This window comes from Hippocampus bargibanti, linkage group LG06 (genome assembly GCF_051943395.1).
Source record: "Hippocampus bargibanti isolate YZ-2025 linkage group LG06, ASM5194339v1, whole genome shotgun sequence".
In the NCBI taxonomy this organism is placed as follows: Eukaryota; Metazoa; Chordata; class Actinopteri; order Syngnathiformes; family Syngnathidae; genus Hippocampus; species Hippocampus bargibanti.
In genome coordinates this window covers 18731008-18755448 of record NC_142739.1, presented here as the reverse complement: position 1 = coordinate 18755448, position 24441 = coordinate 18731008, and the positions used below count along the sequence as shown (strand labels likewise).

The following is a 24441-nucleotide window of genomic DNA, read 5'->3' as shown; positions in this document are numbered from 1 at the left end:
AGCTACGTAAACAGTTAGCAAGTTAAGTGCAACCATCCAAACATTTTTTTCATGTTGCTTGGCCTTATTTTCAGAATGGTGGATTACATATCTAAATTGAAAGAATTTTCTAAACTGAACTTTCAATCGAAGCAGGAGATAATTAAAGGAAGACCAACACACAAACGGTGAGGGATGAATGTAAATCTTCTGGACAGCTTCTCAGCTTTTTGGCCGAGAAGGATCTCATTGAAACTATGCCTGAAGCGACAAAATTGCTCCAGCTCGTGCTCACTGTTCCAGTTACTACAGCATCAGTGGAGCGGTCATTCTCAGCACAAAAGACTGAAAACATACAGTCGTTACAGGACTGATCTAGGACGACTTTCTTCACTGGCAGTGATCTCCATTGAGACAGAGAGACTTGGACTTCAATTATAAGTAAAGATAACACGATAATAATGTGTTTTAATTCCTTTTTTCTATGCTATAGTTTGTATACAGTATATAAAGAATGCTGACATGACATTTTAAGCAAAACACGTTAACTGTTGTTAGGGCGGCCCGGTAGTCGAGTGGTTAGCACACCGGCTTCACAGTGCAGAGGTCGCCGGTTCGCATCCCGGTCCGGCCTCCCTGTGTGGAGTTTGCATGTTCTCCCCGGACCCGCGTGGGTTTTCTCCGAGTCCTCCGGTTTCCTCCCACACTCCAAAAACATGCATGGCAGGCAGATTGACCACTCCAAATTGTCCCTAGGTGTGCGTGTGAGAGTGACTGTTGTATGTCTTTGTGTGCCCTGCGATTGGCTGGCAACCAATTCAGGGTGTCCCCCGCCTCGTGCCCGAAGACAGCTGAGATAGGCTCCAGCAACCCCCGCGACCCTAATGAGGAATAAGCGGTACGGAAAATGAGATGAGATGAGACGTTAACTGTTGCCAATCAAACGGTGAATAAGCTACTCTGTGGAGTTCAGATGTTTGTAAATGTGACTGTGATGACAGTGCCTCACCAGCCATGAACCTCACCGCACGTCACTGCTATGGTGGACAGGTGGCTTTCGCTACAAATGGTGCCATCGGCTACACGGGTCTCCTTGAACAACGAACTGCTGCGTGAGCGGGTATGCCTATTCAATTTGAATGACATGCAGGACAGAGGAGCATTGAAAAAAAATGCACCGAATGAATTCTTGCACTTAATGTTCCATTGTTTTGTGCCTTTGTCGAATTGGATTTTTTAAGTGCAAGAACCCCCCCACTGAGTAAGAAAACCAATATAATTATTGGTATTTGATGTTCAAAAAAAATTACAAACTTTCGCTTATACATATTAACACCTTTACATGGTTTCTTCATGAAGAATAGTAACAATAAACACATTTTTTGGCAAAAATAACATTACACACAACGAGATGACAGGGATCAGGATCAGCTGGATGGAAGTTTTTGGAGAATCCAGTCTTTCAGAAGCTCCATCTTTTGCAGGGAGATTTGGTGGTGGAGGCCGGGAAAGGAGTGGAAAGTGGTTTTCATCCCTGCCTTCTGTAGCAATGCCAATGTGTCCTCTCCCCAGTGGTGAAGAACCAGCTCATCACTTGTCCCATGGCACTGGAACAACTCCGGAACGGAGTGTCCTGCTCTGACTCGCTCCTCCACTGCCTTCATGACACAAAAACTTTACAAGTAAGGGTCAGTGTGCTGTAAATGTTCACGTCTCAGAGATGAACGTTTTCCTGAAAATAAAAATGTGAGCACTGAAGGTTGTTAACTAATATCCTGATGAATTTTAGACAATTTTCCTGCAAATTTCCAGAGAATTTTTCATGAAATTTTGAAAATTGCGATTCCAAGAAAATCCCAAGGATTTTCATCACTCACAAGTACCATATTTTCCGGGGTATAAGGTGCACCCCCAATGTATAGTGTATTTTCAAACTTTTTCCGTATATTTCCAAACTTTTTCCAGATATAAGGCGAACCTTCAATGAATGGAAAAGTTTTCCAAATATAGTATATAAAAATATATAAAACCTTTCCATATCTAAGGCATACCATTTCATATGGCGCGACAGTAGGGCTGAGGTTATGCAGTCGGTGAATGCTGACAGTTGTTGCCTTGTGGCTCATTATTACTTCACATATAAGGTGCAATGGCATATAAAGCACAAGGGTTATCTTTTGAAGAAAATGAAGGCTTTTGGGTGCACTAAGCAGAATTTTGCTTGGGCTCAAACAAGGTCTTTTAATACTACCACTTTTAGTTGTGTATTCCACAACAATCAGAAAAAAATCTGGCATTTTCACACACAACACCAAAAAAGCTCAGAATCACATCCAGATGGCGGCCAGCCTACGGAAGTATAGATTTACTGGCGCCACCAATACTAGGCCCAATGCATCCTCGTAGAAGAGTGCTTCCAGGTGTCCTGTTGAGGAACCCCCATCACCCACAGGGCCCCTTCAAAAGGCATCTTTCAGCATCAAAGTCTGAGATTGGTATTTTACTGGAGGCGGTTATACAGTATTTGTGATTCCGTCAATGTCACCAAATTAGAGATTTTGAGTCAAACTGCAAGCAATGAAAATGGATACCCTCTCCCGGCAAATTCCTGTCACTGTAAAGTGACCTTGAGAGTTTTGAAAGGTGCTTAAAAATAAAATGTATTATTATTATTATTATTATTATTATTATTATTATTTGTCATCAGGGTGAATTTTTCTTTTTTGGCTTGGGGCAATTTCAGTTATGACCTCCGGCCATTAGATGTTAGGAGCAACACCTGCTGTCAAACAATAAAATGACATCCAGACGCTCCCCATCTTACAAATGAGATATGTTCGGAGCGGTCGTTTGTCGGGTGAATTTGTTCGGAAATTGTTTCAGTGCTATATTTTGTATGGCATGTATGTTTAAGTCAACCACTGAACGGGGAAGTATAAAACACAGACGTTTTAACAGTCGTCAAATTCACACCTACTGTAGTACGACAGCATATACCGACTGTATCCTTGGGTCTTCAGTAAGCCATCACTGAAGCTGCTGGCACATAATTACTGAATTAAGTGCCAGCAGCCATAACTTTTTGTTATGCATTGCGTCCTTCTGGAGCGTCAACTGGGAAGAGGGATTTCCTCCTCACCCACATACTCTACAAAGCCAATCGTAAGCGAGCTCGGCGGATCGGGGCCTAAACTTGTTGGCAACACTTCAGCTGATTGTTCAGCCTTGGTGTCCATCGCGTAAACATCCAGTCCATGAAAGCTCTATGTGCGTGCGTGTGCGTGAAGCACAGTACGCAGCCAATCGCAAACGATCTTGGCCAGAAAAAGGCGCGCAATACAAAATCTAACTTACAGCATCTCTGTCTGAACATTCTTAGGCATACTGTACCTGCAAATATGTTCGTATGTACCGTTATTCGGAACTCGAATGTTCATAAGTTGGGGGGGCGTCTGTATTGGAATCTATTTTTTTATCCTCTGCAAACAGCTATCATTGCAGACAACCGAAACTGTTTATGAATTATTTGTATGGTGCCCCAGAAGGTTCATAAAATCTTGATGCATAAACAGTTTTTAACATCTCCGCATTCCCTTTAATTGTAAGACTAAATGATGCATTTTAAAGCACACAATGCTGTGTCAGGTTACTTTTTCTTTTATCAAGGTGTTTTTTTAGAAGCAAGAATTATTGGCATTTCTTTTGAGAAAAATACTTTGGTGTACAAGCATGGTCAAGTAACAAATTGAACTCTTGGCAGGGCACAGATTTCTGCATACATTCTCCATAAAATGTGATCTGGGAAACATCCACTGTATTTTTGGCGAGTCACAACATTAAAACGTTAACATTGAAAAAAAAAACCCACCTGTTCTATACCCTCATGTTTGAAAGTACCTTGAAAGAGTCATTTGAGTTTCAGCATTCAAATGCTGGTCCACATACTCTCAGTTACAATTTGCAAACAGAATAGTTCTTTTGACCTTATCAAACTTATTTGCTACACCGGAGACATGGGAGGCAGACATGGGAGGTGAATATATTTTATATCCACTTGCTCTGGAGTATGAGGGAGGCGGTTACACCCTCTTCTCTAAGTGTACGATACTGGCCAGAAGGCCCTTTCTTGTGAAATAGAAGGACTCCCTTCCGCCAAAATGCAGCCACTGCATTGGGGAGTTAGCGGGTTATGTATACTCAAGGATCTGATTTAAGATTCTATGCTATCTGTTTACAGTTAATATCATGTGTTGCAAATATGGCAGTGACTACTCTGGCAACTGGACAATCAATCATTCCATTTTGGTAATTTCATCTTGAAGCATAACGTTTATCCAAAGAACCCGTGTTCGGTATTCCAAGATGGTGGAAGGAGGTCCCAATTTGTTGATGTCTGTTGTCTGTTTGACAAACAACAATTAAAATGTCATAAATGTAACCTGAAATAAAACATAGTGAATTTGTATATACTGATGTGTTGTACCTGAAAAGCAATGAAGTCTTTATTGAGGAAACCTGAAAGCGCAAAAACCCCAGCAACATCAGGGTGGTAGCGACACACCAAGTGGAGGGCCATAGCGCCACCCATGGAGAAGCCCCCTTGCATTTGGAGCGACAAAGAGAAAAATAATAGATTATTCGCCCCAGATCTGAACAAGGGATGGAACCTTACTACCGACTGAACTTCTTTCAAACAAACTACAAGTACAGAAACTTACACATGGAAACTTGCTGATACCAATTACTTATAATTGGTAATGCCATTAAGTTCTTTGGCAATTTCAATAACAATTGATTGTTGTTAACCGTAGTTTGTAAATGTGTAGGTCTTGTCTCTCTGCCTGTGAAAAGCACATAGTTTGCCTTGTGGAGAAAACGTGGTACTTAAACAAAGCTACCTTACCCTGCCTTACCATTACTAGTCCAATAAAATTTGACTCAATTTCATGGTCGATCTAAGTTAGTCAGCATAATTTGTTCAGAATGTCATTATAATAACAGAAAGTTTGTTCTTACATTTTAAGAAGGATGAGGAGAAAAATGTGATCCAAGTGGAGCATTCGTAGCTACATGTTTTGAAACTATCATTGTGAAACTCATTGCTGATAATTGCATTTTCAGGCAAGTTACGCAAAATACAGTAATTGGGGGGCTCCAGAACCAGCATTGTTGACTCAACAAACAGCATGGCATAATTTACGGGCAGTTAGGCTACATCCACAAAGACCCCCCACCCTCCTTTCTCAAATCCTCTGCACCAGCATGATTCTGCTGTTTAACACTGGCATCAAAACAAATTCAGAATATTCTGCTTCACATTCCATGAAAAATCTGAAGAAAATAATGAATCAATGAACTGTCATTGACAATAACTTATTACGGCAATGAAGCAAGCCATTGAATGTTTATCCAACACGTCTGTAAAAACACAATTTTGTTTAATCTGAGATCATAATCCATAAATACAGATAAATCAAATTGAGACTTTTAATTGTGTCTCTTTTTATGCCGCAACGTCAATGGGACTATTTTGTATGAACGCGATTGACAGGAAATGAGGCAATGTAAGATCACTGCACATTGAGCAGAAGACTTTGAGAAGATTGTGAAAAGGTCCTAGGACAATTATAGCGCACACTTAATTGCATTTTAAGACAAATTATAGTTTTTAGTCACAGTCTAGTCTCAGATTATGAGTATGTGTTTTGCTGGGACACTACAGTACAGTATTTACAAGACTCCAACTGGATGTTTTCCTCACAAAGCACGTCTCCCATCATTTTTTAGGAGTTTACTACCTTATCCTGATTGACCAAGATGACGGAGTGCACTGAATGCCAGTGACTCTAAAACTGTGAAAAATGTGAGGGGTTAGCCCAGCGTAAATTGATCAAATGGTTTTCTGCCTTCAGAGGTATCATGAGCACTTCAACTATATTCAAAGATATTGTGCAATCCCAGAAGTGGGTGTGAAGTTTAACACCTGACACCATTTCTCCCGCTCCTGCTGGCATTGACATAGAAATAAAACTCTTTGACTCTGGGTGTCATGCCACTGTGTGAACTCATAAAAGACACACGTGGCTAGTCTCGAGTATACGGACAATTTGTGGAAAAACAAATCTATGACACTAAAAATGACACGTTAACAAATGAACATAAGAAAAATCATAAAACGTTTCTGAGAAAAGAATACGGAATTCCGCATTACTGACAATTAATGGAATGTGTATTAAATTCAAATTCCCCCTGCTTAGACGGAAACAGCAGTCTGCCGCCTCAAAATGGTTTCCATTGAAAGTCTGCAGTTTATAAATTAGGCAGGCTAGTGCACTTTGGGTACACTGGGCAGCATTTCCACAGAACACCCAAGTGAATCCACTGAGTATTTATAGTTAATGACAAAATATTATGATTTAGTAAGAACGTATTTCGGCACTTTCCCATGAGCATATGTTTTTTCACTTGCAGTACTTAGGCATCAAGTTGGGGCGCTTTTCTGGCCTTTCGCATTACGTCTTTCACACAGTTCTCTCAAACCTCCAACCTCCCCATGCACCACGACCTTCATAGTTTCATGACTTGAAGGTTAACCCTTTCCCAACCTCTTTCTGTAGTTTCCTCTTTCAGGGGTGACCAGCAACCGTGAAATTAAAACAGGTGATGGCCTCCCATGTGTTTCCTGTGGGAACTCTTACCTTACTCCAGTCATAATATTTATAGTAGTTCATTTGGCTCATTGTATTTCACAGTAATTTAGATGCGCTTGATAAGAGGAATATTTGAAGCAAAAAGGTTTTTAGACAGATAAATGTCTTTACAAACACTTTATTCACTGTTGGCAGAATATAAAAGGCCCCAGGAACTTGATGAGTTGCATTCTTTATTTTATTCATGACAATGGGCGGCAGGGAGTTGGGTTTTGGGCTCTGTGCGAGTTTGTGTATGAGAAGGAGAACGGCATGAGAGGAAAAGAGATACTGTACTTGGAGCAAGGGAGGGCATTGAGTGAGTGAGTGCGTGAAAGGGACAGAGTGGTAGTGTTGGGAGTTGACAGATTGCATAGCCACCATTCTGCCAAAGTAAAAACATTTGACAAAGGGGAGGGTGTTTAAGTCAGTTACTCATGTGTTCTAACCATTTTAAATACAAGTTTTATTCATGAAGCTCTCCAGAGAAACATTTAGAACCCTAGATGAGAAAGTTTCTTCAACCGTCATCAGTACTTCTTTGAAGGTGTCGGACGTTTCGCTTCTTGTCCGAGAGGCTTCGTCAGCGAACTTAAATCTTTTCCTCGTAGTTTGGCCCTATATATATATATATATATATATATATATATATATATATATATATATATATATATATATATATATATATATATATATATATAGTAAAGTCTCGTTATATCGATATTCAAGGGAGTCCGAAAAAATATCGATATAACCGGGACTATCGATATATCCGATCCTGGGCCGAACTGCATTAAACAAAAGCCGCCAAAAGAGGGCAGCCAAGCGCCATATAAGAAACGGAGCTGGCCATTAGCTCCCTTTTTTTTGGGTGACAGATGTTCCCCCAATGTTGCCTCAAAATGGCACATATAATTCTTTAATGATTGTAAACATGTATGCTTTAATGTTCAGAACTACAGTGTATTTGAAACATATTCATAACTGGATGTGTAACAAGAAAGCATATTATCCGAATCTGAAGCCATTGTTTGGATTCACAAGCAATGCAAGACGTCTTGGCGTGAAGTCATTTTTATTTGCATTTGAATAAAAAGTGACATCGGCTGTCCTTTAATACACAGTATGGAATGTTAATAATTTTCAAAATCATCGCGCTTCAGCAGACAAAACAAGAAACATTGTTGCAAAAAATGATTGCATTCATATACAGTACAGTGGGCATGTACATAACACAACAGGGAAACTGCAACGCTTACATCTTACTGTATTATGTATACAATTTAAAAAAGTCATCAATCTTCTTCTGCTTTCCATTTTTACCTTTTAACACAAACACTTCAATCTCGTCTGCTACACACGAGCTAGCGTCTGAAAATGAAAATGGCTCTGCTACACGGGTGCTGGGCACGTAACCAAGTCACCTGACCAAGTCGACCAATGGCGCGACTGATGGCGTGACACGTAACCAAGACACGTGACCAAGTTGACCAATGGCGCGACCGATGGCGTGTCACGTGACCGATGGCGTGTCACGTGACAAAGTCACACGGCCAAGTCGACCAATAGCGCGACCGATGGCGGTACTATCGATATAACCTATATATATATATATATATATATATATATATATATATACTGGTCACATATACTCACTATACTATACATATCACATATACAACTTGGTCATATATATATATATATATATATATATGTGACGGGTGTCACAACAGTGACTGTCTTCATCTCCACGATGCTGCTGTATTAATGAAGACGAGACGCGTGGATGTGTCTTTTTATTTCTTTTATTTCTGCAACACAGTATGGCAGAAGGGATGGGTGAAGTCGCATGGGTTTCGTCTTGTGATTAACCTGAATCTCCTCGAGATTGTTCTCAAATGCAAAACATTGTAGATAACAAAACAGAATTAACAACGTGTGATCGTATAGTGGTTATTTACAGAAAAAGAGAATACAACACAAGTTCACTGTTATTTACAAGATGTCCCTGAACGCATCATGGGCGGAGACTCGGCAGAACACGCGGTGCGCTTGTAATGGCTGGCGCACAGTTCAACCAGCCACGGACACTCACGGGCAAATGAGACACGACACAAGAAACTAAATATTGTTCAATAAAAACGAAATGAAACAATTATTACCTGCAACACAGTATGGCAGAAGGGATGGGTGAAGTCGCATGGGTTTCGTCTTGTGATTAACTGCGCAATAGAAAAGCACTATGAAGCTAAGTTCCACTCGACAAAACGTGAAGTAAATAATGACACAAAAAGTAATCTGGACTAGAATGAATAAGGGAACTAATTAGATAACACTAGACAGTAAAAAAGGGGAAACAAAATAAGATATTGTCATGAAAATGCGCGTTAATCAAGACCAACAGAAAATTGCGACTCACCCTGAATCTCCTCGAGATTGTTCTGGAAACTATGGGCGGGACATAGTGCCACACTGTGCGCCGTTGCGTCACTTCCTTCATAATTTAATAACCTAAGTGTACAACTCCGTTACATACACCCCCCTTAAATTATGCAGAAGTGAGGCAACATACACACGGAAGACAACAGAAAGACCAACAGGCACAATAGACAAGGTTATCGGGCAAGGATGTACAAAAATGCTGTCTAATTATGTCGCTCATCTGACCAACTACGTCAGGTGACTGGAGTAAGGGATCTGTCGCCGGTGTGTCAGGGTCTGTGCGCTCGTCGGAGATGCACTGTACTGGGTCTGGGAAGGAACTCTGTCCCCACTAACATAAGTGGCCTCAGCTCGCACCTGCCCATTCCCCTCTGTACAAACTACTTCACCCTGCATAGCACTACATAACTGTGACAGACTGGAGAAAGGTATCTGTTGCTCGTGTATCAGTTGTCTGTGCGCTCGTCGTAGGTGCACTGCACTGGGTCTGGGAAGGAACTCTGTCCCCACTAACATAAGTGGCCTCAGCTTGAACCTGCCCATTCCCCTCTGTACAACCTGCACCACTCTGGATTGCACTACACAACTGTTACACGGTTGGGAAGCCTCTACCTCTACCAACACACTCATTCAAAGGTGTGCTACTTGTTACATGTAAGGAGCTCATTCTTAGACTTAACACATGAAAACACGTACATGAAAAAAACACACTAATTGCAAAACAGCAGGTCAGACAATTAACACACTACATGTATTTCCAAAACGGGGGTCGACACACCGTCCACCGAGTGATGGGACTGCACAGCGTCTTCATTGTGCAGCATCGCGGTCCCGGTCCGAAGTGGAGAGTCACTTGTGAATCCGGGTCACGGCACCAATGTGACGGGTGTCACAACAGTGACTGTCTTCATCTCCACGATGCTGCTGTATTAATGAAGACGAGACGCGTGGATGTGTCTTTTTATTTCTTTTATTTCTGCAACACAGTATGGCAGAAGGGATGGGTGAAGTCGCATGGGTTTCGTCTTGTGATTAACCTGAATCTCCTCGAGATTGTTCTCAAATGCAAAACATTGTAGATAACAAAACAGAATTAACAACGTGTGATCGTATAGTGGTTATTTACAGAAAAAGAGAATACAACACAAGTTCACTGTTATTTACAAGATGTCCCTGAACGCATCATGGGCGGAGACTCGGCAGAACACGCGGTGCGCTTGTAATGGCTGGCGCACAGTTCAACCAGCCACGGACACTCACGGGCAAATGAGACACGACACAAGAAACTAAATATTGTTCAATAAAAACGAAATGAAACAATTATTACCTGCAACACAGTATGGCAGAAGGGATGGGTGAAGTCGCATGGGTTTCGTCTTGTGATTAACTGCGCAATAGAAAAGCACTATGAAGCTAAGTTCCACTCGACAAAACGTGAAGTAAATAATGACACAAAAAGTAATCTGGACTAGAATGAATAAGGGAACTAATTAGATAACACTAGACAGTAAAAAAGGGGAAACAAAATAAGATATTGTCATGAAAATGCGCGTTAATCAAGACCAACAGAAAATTGCGACTCACCCTGAATCTCCTCGAGATTGTTCTGGAAACTATGGGCGGGACATAGTGCCACACTGTGCGCCGTTGCGTCACTTATACATATTTAATATCTACATATACAACTTGTTACATATATATATATATATATATATATATATATATATATATATATATATATATATATATATATATATATATCCCTAAAGCCCAGACGTGGCTGTGCCAGACTCTGCTATAATTGGTCCCTGCTCTCAGGTTGGGGGGAGCAGAGGACTACTCCTTCCCCATACTCAGGAAAGGACAATAGAAGTAATCAGTGAGGAAAATAGAAGTAATCAGTGTAGCCACAGGGAGTAGTCCCCCCAAGCTCCCTCCAACCTGAGAGCAGGGACCAATCATAGCAGAGTCTGGCACCGCCACGTCTGGACAGTAGGGATATACAGTAAAGTCTCGTTATATCGATATCGTTTATATTGATAATACTGCTTATTATGATACTATTTTCATTTCCCGTGCACATTTCTAGTCTTTTTATGTATAATTAGTTCCGTTAAGTATGATTCATGGTTTTTACGATAATCCGGTTACTACGGTGCTCTTTTTCATCTCCCGACGGCCATGCTATGTTTATATCGATACAAAAGCAGTTTAAGGTGATTCGATATTTGCTGAGGGATTTCTATACAGTAACACCATTATCGAAATCTGTATCAGTTGGTTGACTTGGTCACGTGATTTGGTTACGTGACCAGCTCCCGTGTCTTGCAGTGTAGCAGACGCCATTTTGCTACCGTCTTCAACCATAGCAAAACAAAAGAATTGTGACCTCGGAACGAAATACAAAGCAATCGTGGCTGTTCAGGAGAATCCAACACGAAATCAAAGCCAAGTATGTCCCAGGAGATTCGAGGATGATGAGGATGAAGAACCAACAAAGACACATGCGTTGCAAGGTGTTACGGACATACAATCTTACTTAGAATCCAGAGAAAAAGCATCAGTTTTTTTTAGAAATGTTAAACAAGATTGAATCGTTTGTGTTAAAAGGTGAAAATGGGAAGCGGAAGAAGATTGAAGATTTTTTTAAATTGCATAATAAGATGTAAGCGTTGCAGTTTCCCTGTTGCAGTGTTATGTACATGTACACTGTACTGTACTGTATATGAATGCAATCATTTTTTTGCCACAATGTTTATTGTTTTGTCTCCTGAAGCGTGATGATTTTGAAAATTACTGTACATGCCATACTGTATTAAAGATCCCCCAGTCATGTAACCGGCTTATGTGTTACTGTCACAATAAAAAAAAATGTAGCAGAGCTCACGTCTTTCATTACTGCTGCAATAGCATCAGAAACATACTGTAATGCCCCTCAGCATGGCAAATGTTGCGCACAGTCGCTGCTATAGCGGGTCGGACAACAAACGTAGCAGTTATCACATACAGATACTAACAGGAGCTGCTGTTACGCCACAGCTCAGCCATTCTATTCAGGCACTCTCTCGAACCCCGTTGTCGGGTCCTCCCAAGCCCCAGTCATGTAACAAGCTTCCGTGTTTAGATCTGTCGACGCGAGCACAATAAAAAAAGGCATAGCAGAGCTTATATACAGTACTGTTGTTCAACACCAATTTAAACCATGGGGAAACGTAAGAATTGTGATATCCGAACAACGTACAAGGTAATCGTGGCTGTGGAGGACAATCCAACAAGCAAATCCTTCATCGCGAAAGAGTTTGACGTGCAGCAGAATACTTCATCAACGTAAGTAATGTAACCGTTGCAGTTTTTGTTTTCCATCCATGTATTTAATTGTGTTGCATTCAGATATCTTTATCGCTTGCAACAATCACTGTTTTTCATATGTTTGTACATGCTGGCGTTCGTGGGTTCGTGTGAATAGAACAACGTGAGCGGCGTAGCAGCTCTGTACGGAGCTTTGAGACGCCGGCGTAGGAGGGGGAAGCGTGCTCGTCAAGCTACGGCAGCGTGGATTTCGAACGCCGCTCCCATCGATCCACCTCGCTAATCTACGCTCACTACCAAACAAGATGGACGAACTTCTGCTTCTCACAAAGACCAATAAAACGTTTGCCCGCTCTGCTGCGCTGTGCTTCACTGAGACTTGGCTCAGTGACCGCCACCTGGATTCCGCGCTACACCTACCCGGATTCCGTCTCCTTCGGGCCGACCGTGACACGGAGCAATCGGGGAAATCCAAAGGCGGTGGACTATGCTTCTACATCAACGAAGAATGGTGCACCGATGTCACGATGCTCGACGCACACTGCAGCCCTGGTTTGGAATCGCTGTCTCTCAACTGCAAGCCATTCTACTCGCCACGTGAGTTCGCTTCCTTTATTCTCGTTGCCGTGTACATCGCGCCACAAGCTAATGCTAACGCGTGTATACAAACGCTAGCGGACCATGTAAACCAGGGGTGTCAAACACACGGCCCGTGGGCCGGAACCGGCCCCCAAGGAGGTTCAATCAGGCCCGCAGGATAATTTGAAAGTGGAAAAATGCATAAAAAGACATGGAATTGATATTTTTAATTCGCTGCAAATCATGGATTATCCTCTAAGGGGCAGACTCGTTCCATCAGATTAGAAGACACGCCGCATCACTGAGGCAGACTCAAAACAGCAGACGGTGTCAATGCGCCATCTACTGCTTGTTACGACGTTGTTAATACTTTGGTCTCTGCCTCTCCGCTACACCCTCATTAGCCAAAATGTCGTTATCCAAACGGAGAAAAGTAGATAAGGAATGTAGAATTTTCAAAGAAAAATGGACCACGTCCTATTTATATACAGAGATGCACGCAAAACCTTTGTGCTTGGTGTGTTTGCAACAAGTTTCGGTATTGAAGGAATATAATATTCGACGCCACTACGAGACTCATCACAGCGAAAGATATGACGGGTTGCAAGGACAACTGAGAAGAGAAAAGATTAACGAATTGCTGGCGGGTCTGAGGAAACAGCAGTCAACTTTCATCCGGGGCCGAGAATTCAATGAAGCAGCGGTAAAAGCCAGCTACCTAATTGCTAGTGAAATAGTATTAGCATCGAAGCCGTATTTCGACATTTCGACGGTGATTTCGTTAAACGATGCATGATGAAGGCGGCTGAACTTGTATGTTCCGAGAAGCGACAAGCTTTTGCCAATATTAGCCCGACGAGGAATACTATAGCAGAGAGGATTTATTGCATTTTCCGTGGCAATTGACGAGAGCACTGACATCACAGACGTGGCCCAACTGGCCATATTTATTCGAGGAGTTGATGAGACATTGACTGTTACTGAAGAGTTTCTTGAGTTGGTGCCAATGATGGACACCACAACAGCCAAGGACATTTTCGGCTCTGTCGTTGCTGTATTGGACAGAGTTGGAGTGGACCGGTCCCGCGTTGTCAGCCTGGCTACAGACGGCGCGTGATCCATGTTCGGAAAGAAAGCAGGTGTCGCGACAAAGTTCAAAGACAAAGTACAAGCCCTTAATGGAGGAGATTGTTTCTGGACATTTCACTGTATTTTGCACCAGGAGGCATTATGTCGCAAGTCACTGAAAATGGACCACGTCATGGAGGTGGTTGTTGGCACTGTAAATTTCATCCGGTCCAGAGGTCTGAACCATCGTCAGTTTGACAAACTTCTCAGCAACATTACCCACAGCCTGCCATAGCACACTTTAATGTTAGTCAGCAGGTTAACAGCAGTACTGTTCATACAACTCCATAAATTTTCAGTATGTATTGTATGTGTATGTATGTTTCATGTACGAAGTTTACAGATTTACAGGACAGGTGAACACTTTCTTCATTACACATTTAAAATCACTCTCCGTTTGTAAGGTGTACGCAGGGATTACATTTAGATTTTATACGCGTATGTGTAAGTGGTTTAAAAATTCCCTTCCTTTAAAAGTCTCATTTAATCTTAAAGTGCATTACTATATTTTTCAGTACCAATTAAAGTTTTGTGCCTTTGTACAATCAGTGGGATCAGTTGCAATGCATATTTGTGAATGATAAAAGTAAATTGCACATTTCTCTAAGGAAATATGAGGTGTTTCATGAAATGTTTTGTAAAAGGATAGTTCATTAAATGTCAATATTTTCCTAATGTTCTTGTGCTTCTTTACACCAAAACAAAGGAAATACATGATATTTGTTCTATTTTTAGCAGAGTATGGTATAATTTTAATGGTCCGGCCCACTTGACATCTCCCTAGGCCGTATGTGGCCCGCGATGCGAAATGAGGTTGACACCCCTGATGTAAACCATCTCGAACTAAAATATCCAGAATCACCCCTGATCATTTTGGGTGATTTTAATCAAACACGTTTAAACCGTAAACTTCCCAAATATAAGCAGCATATTGACTGTTTCACCAGAGGAGAAAACATTCTAGATCAGGGGTGGGCAAACTTTTTGACTCGCGGGCCGCATTGGGTTCTAAAATTTGACACAGGGGCCGGGCCAGGAGCATTTGGAGGGAGTGTTACACATTACACATACGCGTATGTGTAAGTGGTTTAAAAATTCCCTTCCTTTAAAAGTCTCATTTAATCTTAAAGTGCATTACTATATTTTTCAGTACCAATTAAAGTTTTGTGCCTTTGTACAATCAGTGGGATCAGTTGCAATGCATATTTGTGAATGATAAAAGTAAATTGCACATTTCTCTAAGGAAATATGAGGTGTTTCATGAAATGTTTTGTAAAAGGATAGTTCATTAAATGTCAATATTTACACGTATGTGTAAACCTAAAGCATTAAAGGACAACCGACGCTCCCCGACAAGTTATGTCCATAATTTATAAAATCACTTCAAATGACTTTTACTGAGCGTTTTTTACAAAGATTCCACAGCATATAGCTATAGTTTACGTTCTAAGACTTGCGCTGAATATTCACGAAGCCTTGTTTTCGAGTTGATGACAATCCCCATGTGGCGTCACGTTTGGACCGCCCCTGACCGAGAAAGCGACACACAATGCATTTTGGGTACTTTGTTTGGTCTGAAAACTTCGTGTTGATGGCGAAATTAGAAGGAAAACACATAAATAACGCCATGGTGAATTGTTGTGTGTTGCACCAAGACAACCATTTGATATTCGCTGACACAAATTCCCAGCTGACAAATCAGCTGCATTTTCTGGGTGCGACATTGCTGTCATTGACGGCTCGAATTGATATGGGAGGACTCCTTGAATCAATTGCAAACATTTATGCTTTCCTCTTCAGAACTATTTGAATCATATTCATAACTGGATGAGTAACAAGAAAACATCTTCTCCGAATCTGAAGCCATTGTTTTGATTCTCGAGCAAGGCAAGACGTCATGGCGTGACGTCACGAACAAAGGGGTGGGACCTTCTGAAACTGGCCATTTCCGGATTCATTTTGAAGTCATTTTTATTGGTGTTTTTCATTTAACTAAAAATATCAGCCTGCCTGTTTTGGGTATTATAGATGCTATAAAACGTTTTTATAATGTCAGTGGGAAACACAAAAAAATGGTGCCGGTTGTCCTTTAAATGTAGTGTGTACAAACCTTATAGCACAGTAAGAACCCAATTTATTAACTGTATTTCAAATGTGAAAAATATCCCTGATCAGTTAATAAATTTGTCTCAAGGAATATGGCGTTTACATACTATTTTGCAGATACTTGGAGGAGGAAATGGAAATAGATTAAAATAACATGCACTGTGATTCATCAAGATTGCGTCTGTTTTTAATAAGTTTCCATCGAAGGGGCAAAGTTAAAGAAATCAACATTTATTGAAAAATTGAATCACTTCCAACATTCAAAAAATATTATTACACAACGAAATATTCAAGCTCAATAATACCTACTTGTGTTAAATTCCGCCAAATCATAGATGGTTTGTCCTGACCGCGCGCTCAACAAACTCCTCACTGACGCCCTCGCCTTCACGTGCAAACAATACACGTGTACCGTTGCCGAGCACACAAACATCTGCAACCTGCAGTGAAATTTGCATACTCGGCACGGCAGCCAATCAGAAGCATGCTGCTTTCTTCCGGACTTTCGCAAGCGTTATAAAGTCGTGCAATTGCATATCATTTTCCAAAATAAATGCACAGAACCTCAGCCCAGAAGAAAGATTCAATAGAAGCTAACAACATATGTGACGCTACAAAACGTAAATTTACATTAAACCGTGACTGTAAAGTGTACGTGAGACTCATGAAAGGGGCTGAGTGGCTCGTAGGAAGCAATGCAAACGATGATGACAATCGACTACTGCAGCAAAATCTAGCCATGCACATTTATCGTAAACTAAGCTAGGTAGCATTTGTAGTCGGTACATTATTGATTTAAAAAAAACGTTATACTTTGTGACAATGTTTTTTAATGTGATTAGTTGTCTCATTGTGCTTCAGATTGTGAAAGATGGGGCAGGCAACTTTTCGGTTATCTGCCCTGTTGTCCGCTAACTTTTTGTCATGAGTTTCAGACGCTGTTTTAAATTTCATCCGGTCCAGAGGTCTGAACCATCGTCAGTTTGACAAACTTCTCAGCAACATTACCCACAGCCTGCCATAGCACACTTTAATGTTAGTCAGCAGGTTAACAGCAGTACTGTTCATACAACTCCATAAATTTTCAGTATGTATTGTATGTGTATGTATGTTTCATGTACGAAGTTTACAGATTTACAGGACAGGTGAACACTTTCTTCATTACACATTTAAAATCACTCTCCGTTTGTAAGGTGTACGCAGGGATTACATTTAGATTTTATACGCGTATGTGTAAGTGGTTTAAAAATTCCCTTCCTTTAAAAGTCTCATTTAATCTTAAAGTGCATTACTATATTTTTCAGTACCAATTAAAGTTTTGTGCCTTTGTACAATCAGTGGGATCAGTTGCAATGCATATTTGTGAATGATAAAAGTAAATTGCACATTTCTCTAAGGAAATATGAGGTGTTTCATGAAATGTTTTGTAAAAGGATAGTTCATTAAATGTCAATATTTTCCTAATGTTCTTGTGCTTCTTTACACCAAAACAAAGGAAATACATGATATTTGTTCTATTTTTAGCAGAGTATGGTATAATTTTAATGGTCCGGCCCACTTGACATCTCCCTAGGCCGTATGTGGCCCGCGATGCGAAATGAGGTTGACACCCCTGATGTAAACCATCTCGAACTAAAATATCCAGAATCACCCCTGATCATTTTGGGTGATTTTAATCAAACACGTTTAAACCGTAAACTTCCCAAATATAAGCAGCATATTGACTGTTTCACCAGAGGAGAAAACATTCTAGATCAGGGGTGGGCAAACTTTTTGACTCGCGGGCCGCATTGGGTTCTAAAATTTGACACAGGGGCCGGGCCAGGAGCATTTGGAGGGAGTGTTACACATTACACATACGCGTATGTGTAAGTGGTTTAAAAATTCCCTTCCTTTAAAAGTCTCATTTAATCTTAAAGTGCATTACTATATTTTTCAGTACCAATTAAAGTTTTGTGCCTTTGTACAATCAGTGGGATCAGTTGCAATGCATATTTGTGAATGATAAAAGTAAATTGCACATTTCTCTAAGGAAATATGAGGTGTTTCATGAAATGTTTTGTAAAAGGATAGTTCATTAAATGTCAATATTTACACGTATGTGTAAACCTAAAGCATTAAAGGACAACCGACGCTCCCCGACAAGTTATGTCCATAATTTATAAAATCACTTCAAATGACTTTTACTGAGCGTTTTTTACAAAGATTCCACAGCATATAGCTATAGTTTACGTTCTAAGACTTGCGCTGAATATTCACGAAGCCTTGTTTTCGAGTTGATGACAATCCCCATGTGGCGTCACGTTTGGACCGCCCCTGACCGAGAAAGCGACACACAATGCATTTTGGGTACTTTGTTTGGTCTGAAAACTTCGTGTTGATGGCGAAATTAGAAGGAAAACACATAAATAACGCCATGGTGAATTGTTGTGTGTTGCACCAAGACAACCATTTGATATTCGCTGACACAAATTCCCAGCTGACAAATCAGCTGCATTTTCTGGGTGCGACATTGCTGTCATTGACGGCTCGAATTGATATGGGAGGACTCCTTGAATCAATTGCAAACATTTATGCTTTCCTCTTCAGAACTATTTGAATCATATTCATAACTGGATGAGTAACAAGAAAACATCTTCTCCGAATCTGAAGCCATTGTTTTGATTCTCGAGCAAGGCAAGACGTCATGGCGTGACGTCACGAACAAAGGGGTGGGACCTTCTGAAACTGGCCATTTCCGGATTCATTTTGAAGTCATTTTTATTGGTGTTTTTCATTTAACTAAAAATATCAGCCTGCCTGTTTTGGGTATTATAGATGCTATAAAACGTTTTTATAATGTCAGTGGGAAACACAAAAAAATGGTGCCGGTTGTCCTTTAAATGTAGTGTGTACAAACCTTATAGCACAGTAAGAACCCAATTTATTAACTGTATTTCAAATGTGAAAAATATCCCTGATCAGTTAATAAATTTGTCTCAAGGAATATGGCGTTTACATACTATTTTGCAGATACTTGGAGGAGGAAATGGAAATAGATTAAAATAACATGCACTGTGATTCATCAAGATTGCGTCTGTTTTTAATAAGTTTCCATCGAAGGGGCAAAGTTAAAGAAATCAACATTTATTGAAAAATTGAATCACTTCCAACATTCAAAAAATATTATTACACAACGAAATATTCAAGCTCAATAATACCTACTTGTGTTAAATTCCGCCAAATCATAGATGGTTTGTCCTGACCGCGCGCTCAACAAACTCCTCACTGACGCCCTCGCCTTCACGTGCAAACAATACACGTGTACCGTTGCCGAGCACACAAACATCTGCAACCTGCAGTGAAATTTGCATACTCGGCACGGCAGCCAATCAGAAGCATGCTGCTTTCTTCCGGACTTTCGCAAGCGTTATAAAGTCGTGCAATTGCATATCATTTTCCAAAATAAATGCACAGAACCTCAGCCCAGAAGAAAGATTCAATAGAAGCTAACAACATATGTGACGCTACAAAACGTAAATTTACATTAAACCGTGACTGTAAAGTGTACGTGAGACTCATGAAAGGGGCTGAGTGGCTCGTAGGAAGCAATGCAAACGATGATGACAATCGACTACTGCAGCAAAATCTAGCCATGCACATTTATCGTAAACTAAGCTAGGTAGCATTTGTAGTCGGTACATTATTGATTTAAAAAAAAGTTATACTTTGTGACAATGTTTTTTAATGTGATTAGTTGTCTCATTGTGCTTCAGATTGTGAAAGATGGGGCAGGCAACTTTGCGGTTATCTGCCCTGTTGTCCGCTAACTTTTTGTCATGAGTTTCAGACGCTGTTTTTAATATAATTTGGGCAGGTTCGGTGGGCCTGATTAAAAAGCCTAACGGACCGTATGTGGCCCGCGGGCCGTAGTTTGTCCATGCCTGTTCTAGATCATTGTTACACAGCACTTAAAGGCGCATACCGGTCTGTTGCGCATGCAGCATTGGGTCTTTCTGACCACTATTTAATCCACTTAATTCCCTCATACAAACAGAAACTCAAATGTGTAAAACCGGTAGTCAAGACAGTTAAAACATGGACAGATGAAGCAAAGTTATCGCTACAAGAATGCTTAGATTGCACTGATTGGAGCGTCTTTGAAACTTCAACGGGCACATTGGATGAATACACAGACACTGTAACATCATACATCAGTTTCTGTGAGGACATGTGTGTACCAACAAAGTCGTTCCGCTCATTCAACAACAAGCCATGGTTCACTCCCAAACTCAGGCAGCTTAGGAAAGAGAAAGAATCCACATTTAAAAGCGGCGATCGAGCAGTTTACAAACTCGCCCGAAACAGGCTGACGAAGGAAATTAACATTGCAAAGAAAAGTTATGCGGAGAGGCTTAACAAACAGTTCTCCGCTAACGACTCTGCATCGGTGTGGAATGGCCTGAAAGCAATAACAAATTATCGTTTACCTTCCCCCCAATCAGTGTACAACAATGGTATGGCTGATGAGTTAAATACATACTTCTGCCGATTTGAAAAGAACACCTCCATTTCCCTGGTCTGCCCACCATTACCAGAAACTACCGTATCTCCGCCCTCTGCCCTACAGATCCACGAACTGGACGTTAGACGGCTCTTCAAGCAGCAGAGGATCAAGAAAGCTGCAGGACCTGACAGAGTGTCCCCCTCCTGCCTGAGAGTCTGCGCTGACCAGCTGGCTCCGGTCTTCACACAAATCTTCAACAGATCCCTGGAGCAGTGTGAAGTCCCATCCTGCTTCAAACAGTCTACTATCGTCCCAGTTCCAAAGAAACCAGCACCCTCGGGATTGAACCTGTTGCTCTGACATCTGTGGTCATGAAGTCCTTTGAACGCCTCGTGCTGAACCACCTAAAGAACATCACCGGACCTCTGCTAGATCCTCTTCAGTTTGCCTACCGGGCAAACAGGTCTGTGGAGGATGCAGTCAACATCGGACTGCACCACATCCTCGACCACCTTGACAACACAGGAACCTACGCAAGGATCCTGTTTGTGGACTACAGCTCTGCGTTCAATACCATCATCCCAGAACTCCTCATCCCCAAACTTCTCCAGCTTGGTGTGTCCCCCACGATCTGCCAGTGGACCCTCAGCTTCCTGACAGGACGGACACAACAGGTCAGACTGGGAAATATATCATCCACAACACGAACCACGAGCACTGGAGCCCCGCAGGGATGCGTCCTCTCTCCATTGCTCTTCTCTCTCTACACGAACGACTGCACCTCAACGCACCCAGCTGTCAAATTCATAAAGTTCGCAGACGACACCACGGTCATCGGTCTCATCAAAGACGGCGAGGAGTCTGCGTACCGACAACAAGTGGAGCAGCTGGAGCTCTGGTGCAGCCGTCACAACCTGGAGCTGAACACGCTCAAGACAGTTGAGATGATCGTGGACATCAGGAAACATCCATCACCACAGGTACCCCTCACACTATCCAACTGCCTGGTGTCAACCGTTGAGACCTTCAAGTTCCTGGGAATCACAGTCTCCCAGGACATGAGGTGGGAGGTCAACACCAACTCTATCCTGAAAAAGGCCCAACAGAAAATGTACTTCCTGAGGCTGCTAAAGAAGCATGGCCTGCCACTGGAGGTGCTGCAACATTTCTACACGGCTGTCATCGAATCCATCCTGTGTTCTTCCATCATCGTTTGGTTCGGGGCCGCCACAAAAATGGACAATATCCGACTTCAACGGACAGTTAGGACGGCGGAAAAAATCATTGGCACCGCCCTACCCACTCTCGAGGACTTGCACACTGCAACAATCCAAACTAGGGCGCGGAAAATCCTACTGGACCCTCCGCACCCTGCCCAGTACCTTTTCCAGCTACTCCCCTCAGGCAGGCGCTACCGATCCATGTGCACCAAATCCAGCAGACATTTAAACAGCATCTTCCCCCAAGCCATTAACTCTTTGAACTCTTTCAACAGTCGCCAAAATGGAACGGTATAGAAAGTTAGCAGTTTTTTTGACGACGATACTAGTGCAGCGTGCTCTACCGGAAACAAATTCCTTGTGTGTTCTACATACTTGGCAATAAAGATGATTCTGATTCTGATTTTGCATCGTCTGTCAGCCTGTCCATCACCATAGCAAATAAGAAGGGGCTTAGAGCTGACCCGTGGTGGAGTCCCACCTCCACCTTGAATTCCTCCGTCACACCGACACCATACCTCACAACTGTCTTACAGTCATGATACATGTCTTGCACCGCTCTGACATACTTTTCTGTCATTCCAGACTTCCTCATGCAATACCAGAGCTCTTCTCTGGGCACCCTGTCGTACGCTTTCTCCAGTTCTACAAAGACACAATGCAATTCCTTCTGACCTTCTCTTTCAGCATTCTTAAAGCAAACACTGCATCTGTCGTACTCTTTTTTTGGCATGAAGCCATCCTGCTGCTCACAAATGGTCACTTCTGCTCTTAGTCTAGCTTCAACTACTCTTTCCCAGTTTCATTGTATGGCTCATCAACTTTATTCCTCTGTAGTTAGTACAACTCTGCACATCATCTTTTTTTTTAAAATGGTCACGAGTACACTTCGTCTCCATTCTTCAGGCATCTGTTCACCATCTAAGATCTTATAACCCAGTCAGGAACACCACCGCCACCTCTCCAAGACACTTCCATACCTTGATTGGTAAATCATCAGGCCCGAGTGCCTTCCCCCCCCTTCATCCTCTTCGGCGCCCTCCTCACTTCATCCTTGCTAATGTTTGCTACGTCTTGGTCCACAACACTCACGTCTTCTCCTCTTTGTTCCTTCTCATTTTCCTCATTCATCAATTCTTAAAAGTACTCTTTCCATCTTGCCATCACACAATTGGCACCTGTAATACATTGCCATCTCTATCCTTAAACACCCGAACCTGCTGCAGGTCCTTACCATCTTTGTCTCTCTCTGTCTCGCCAGCCTGTAAAGATCAGTCTCACCTTCCAGCCGAGCATACAAGTCATCATAGGCCTCTTGTTTGGCCTTTGCCACCTTTACTTTAACAGTGCGCTGCATCTCCTTGTACTGCTGTCTACTCTCGTCCGTCCTCTCAGTGTCCCACTTCTTCTTTGCCAACCTCTTTCTCTGGATACACTCCTGCACCTCCCCATTCCACCACCAAGTCTTCTTATCTACCTATATTCCACTCGATACATCAAGTAATTTTCAAGTACGCCATTTCTCTTTCTGTCTTTACCATGATAGAACAACTTAAACCCTGACCCTAAACCTCTAGCCTTGCTCCCTTTCCACCTGGTCTCCTGGACACACAGTATGTCTACCTTCCTTCTCTGCATCATGTCAAGAACCTTTACCTGTCATTGTTCCTACATTCAAAGTTCCTACTCTTAGTTCTATACTCTTGCTGTTCCATTTCACTCTTTTCCTCTGGGCACACCTACCTCCTCTCCTTCTTCGACCAACAGTAGTCAATTTTCCACTGGCACCCTGAAGGTCAACAGTAACAATGGCGGCCGTTGTTAACCCGGGCCTCGACCGATCCGTTATGGGATTCAGAGGTTTGATTCGCATATTTGTTTTGGCAAAAAATTTTACGTCGGATGCCCTTCCTGACACAACCCTCTGTATTTATCTTGGGACCGGCACAATAAGACACTGGCTTGTGCCCCCTTGTGGCAACATTAATTATTCATTTTTAACACAACGTCTGAAATTCACTGGAATTGGGTTGTACGAAAATGCTTTTAAAACAACAGTGTAGCTGCGAATATTCCACCAATATGCTAACAGGGAATTTGCTTGGACTTCGGGCGTGATGTCCTTTAAATAATATGGACATTAATGCTCAAATACTGTGGAAACATACACACAGGTAGGATGACAATACTTTAAATTAATTAATTAAATAAAGTCCATTCGGAATGGCTGTTCCAATGCTACTTCAAAGGACAACCGACGTCACTTTTTTGTTTCTCAACTGACATCAGAAAAACGTTTTATAGCATCTAAAATACCCAAAACACGCAGTATGATATTTTTAGACCAATGCAAAACACAAATAAAAATGACTAAAAGTTTCCAAAATCTGCAAAAAATTGAGCTGCGAATTGGGCATTTTCAGAAAGTCCCGCCCCCACTTCGTGACATCACGCCAAGACGTCTTGCATTGCTGGAGAATCAAAACAATGGCTTCAGATTCGG

The 24441-nt window shown here is 41.8% G+C and overlaps 1 protein-coding gene across 1 annotated transcript in view; it reads right to left on the bottom strand.

The window, feature by feature from the left end:
• Positions 1-1406: 1406 nt before the first annotated feature.
• The window catches only part of lyplal1 (lysophospholipase like 1), a 31443-nt gene continuing 8408 nt past the window's right edge, over positions 1407-24441 (bottom strand). The window contains exons 4-5 of the mRNA XM_088999484.1: positions 4463-4578; positions 1407-1637 (exon numbers count right to left, since the gene is read on the bottom strand). Coding sequence (XP_088855610.1) covers positions 1407-1637; positions 4463-4578 — 347 coding nt within the window. The remainder of the gene's footprint in view (positions 1638-4462; positions 4579-24441) is intronic.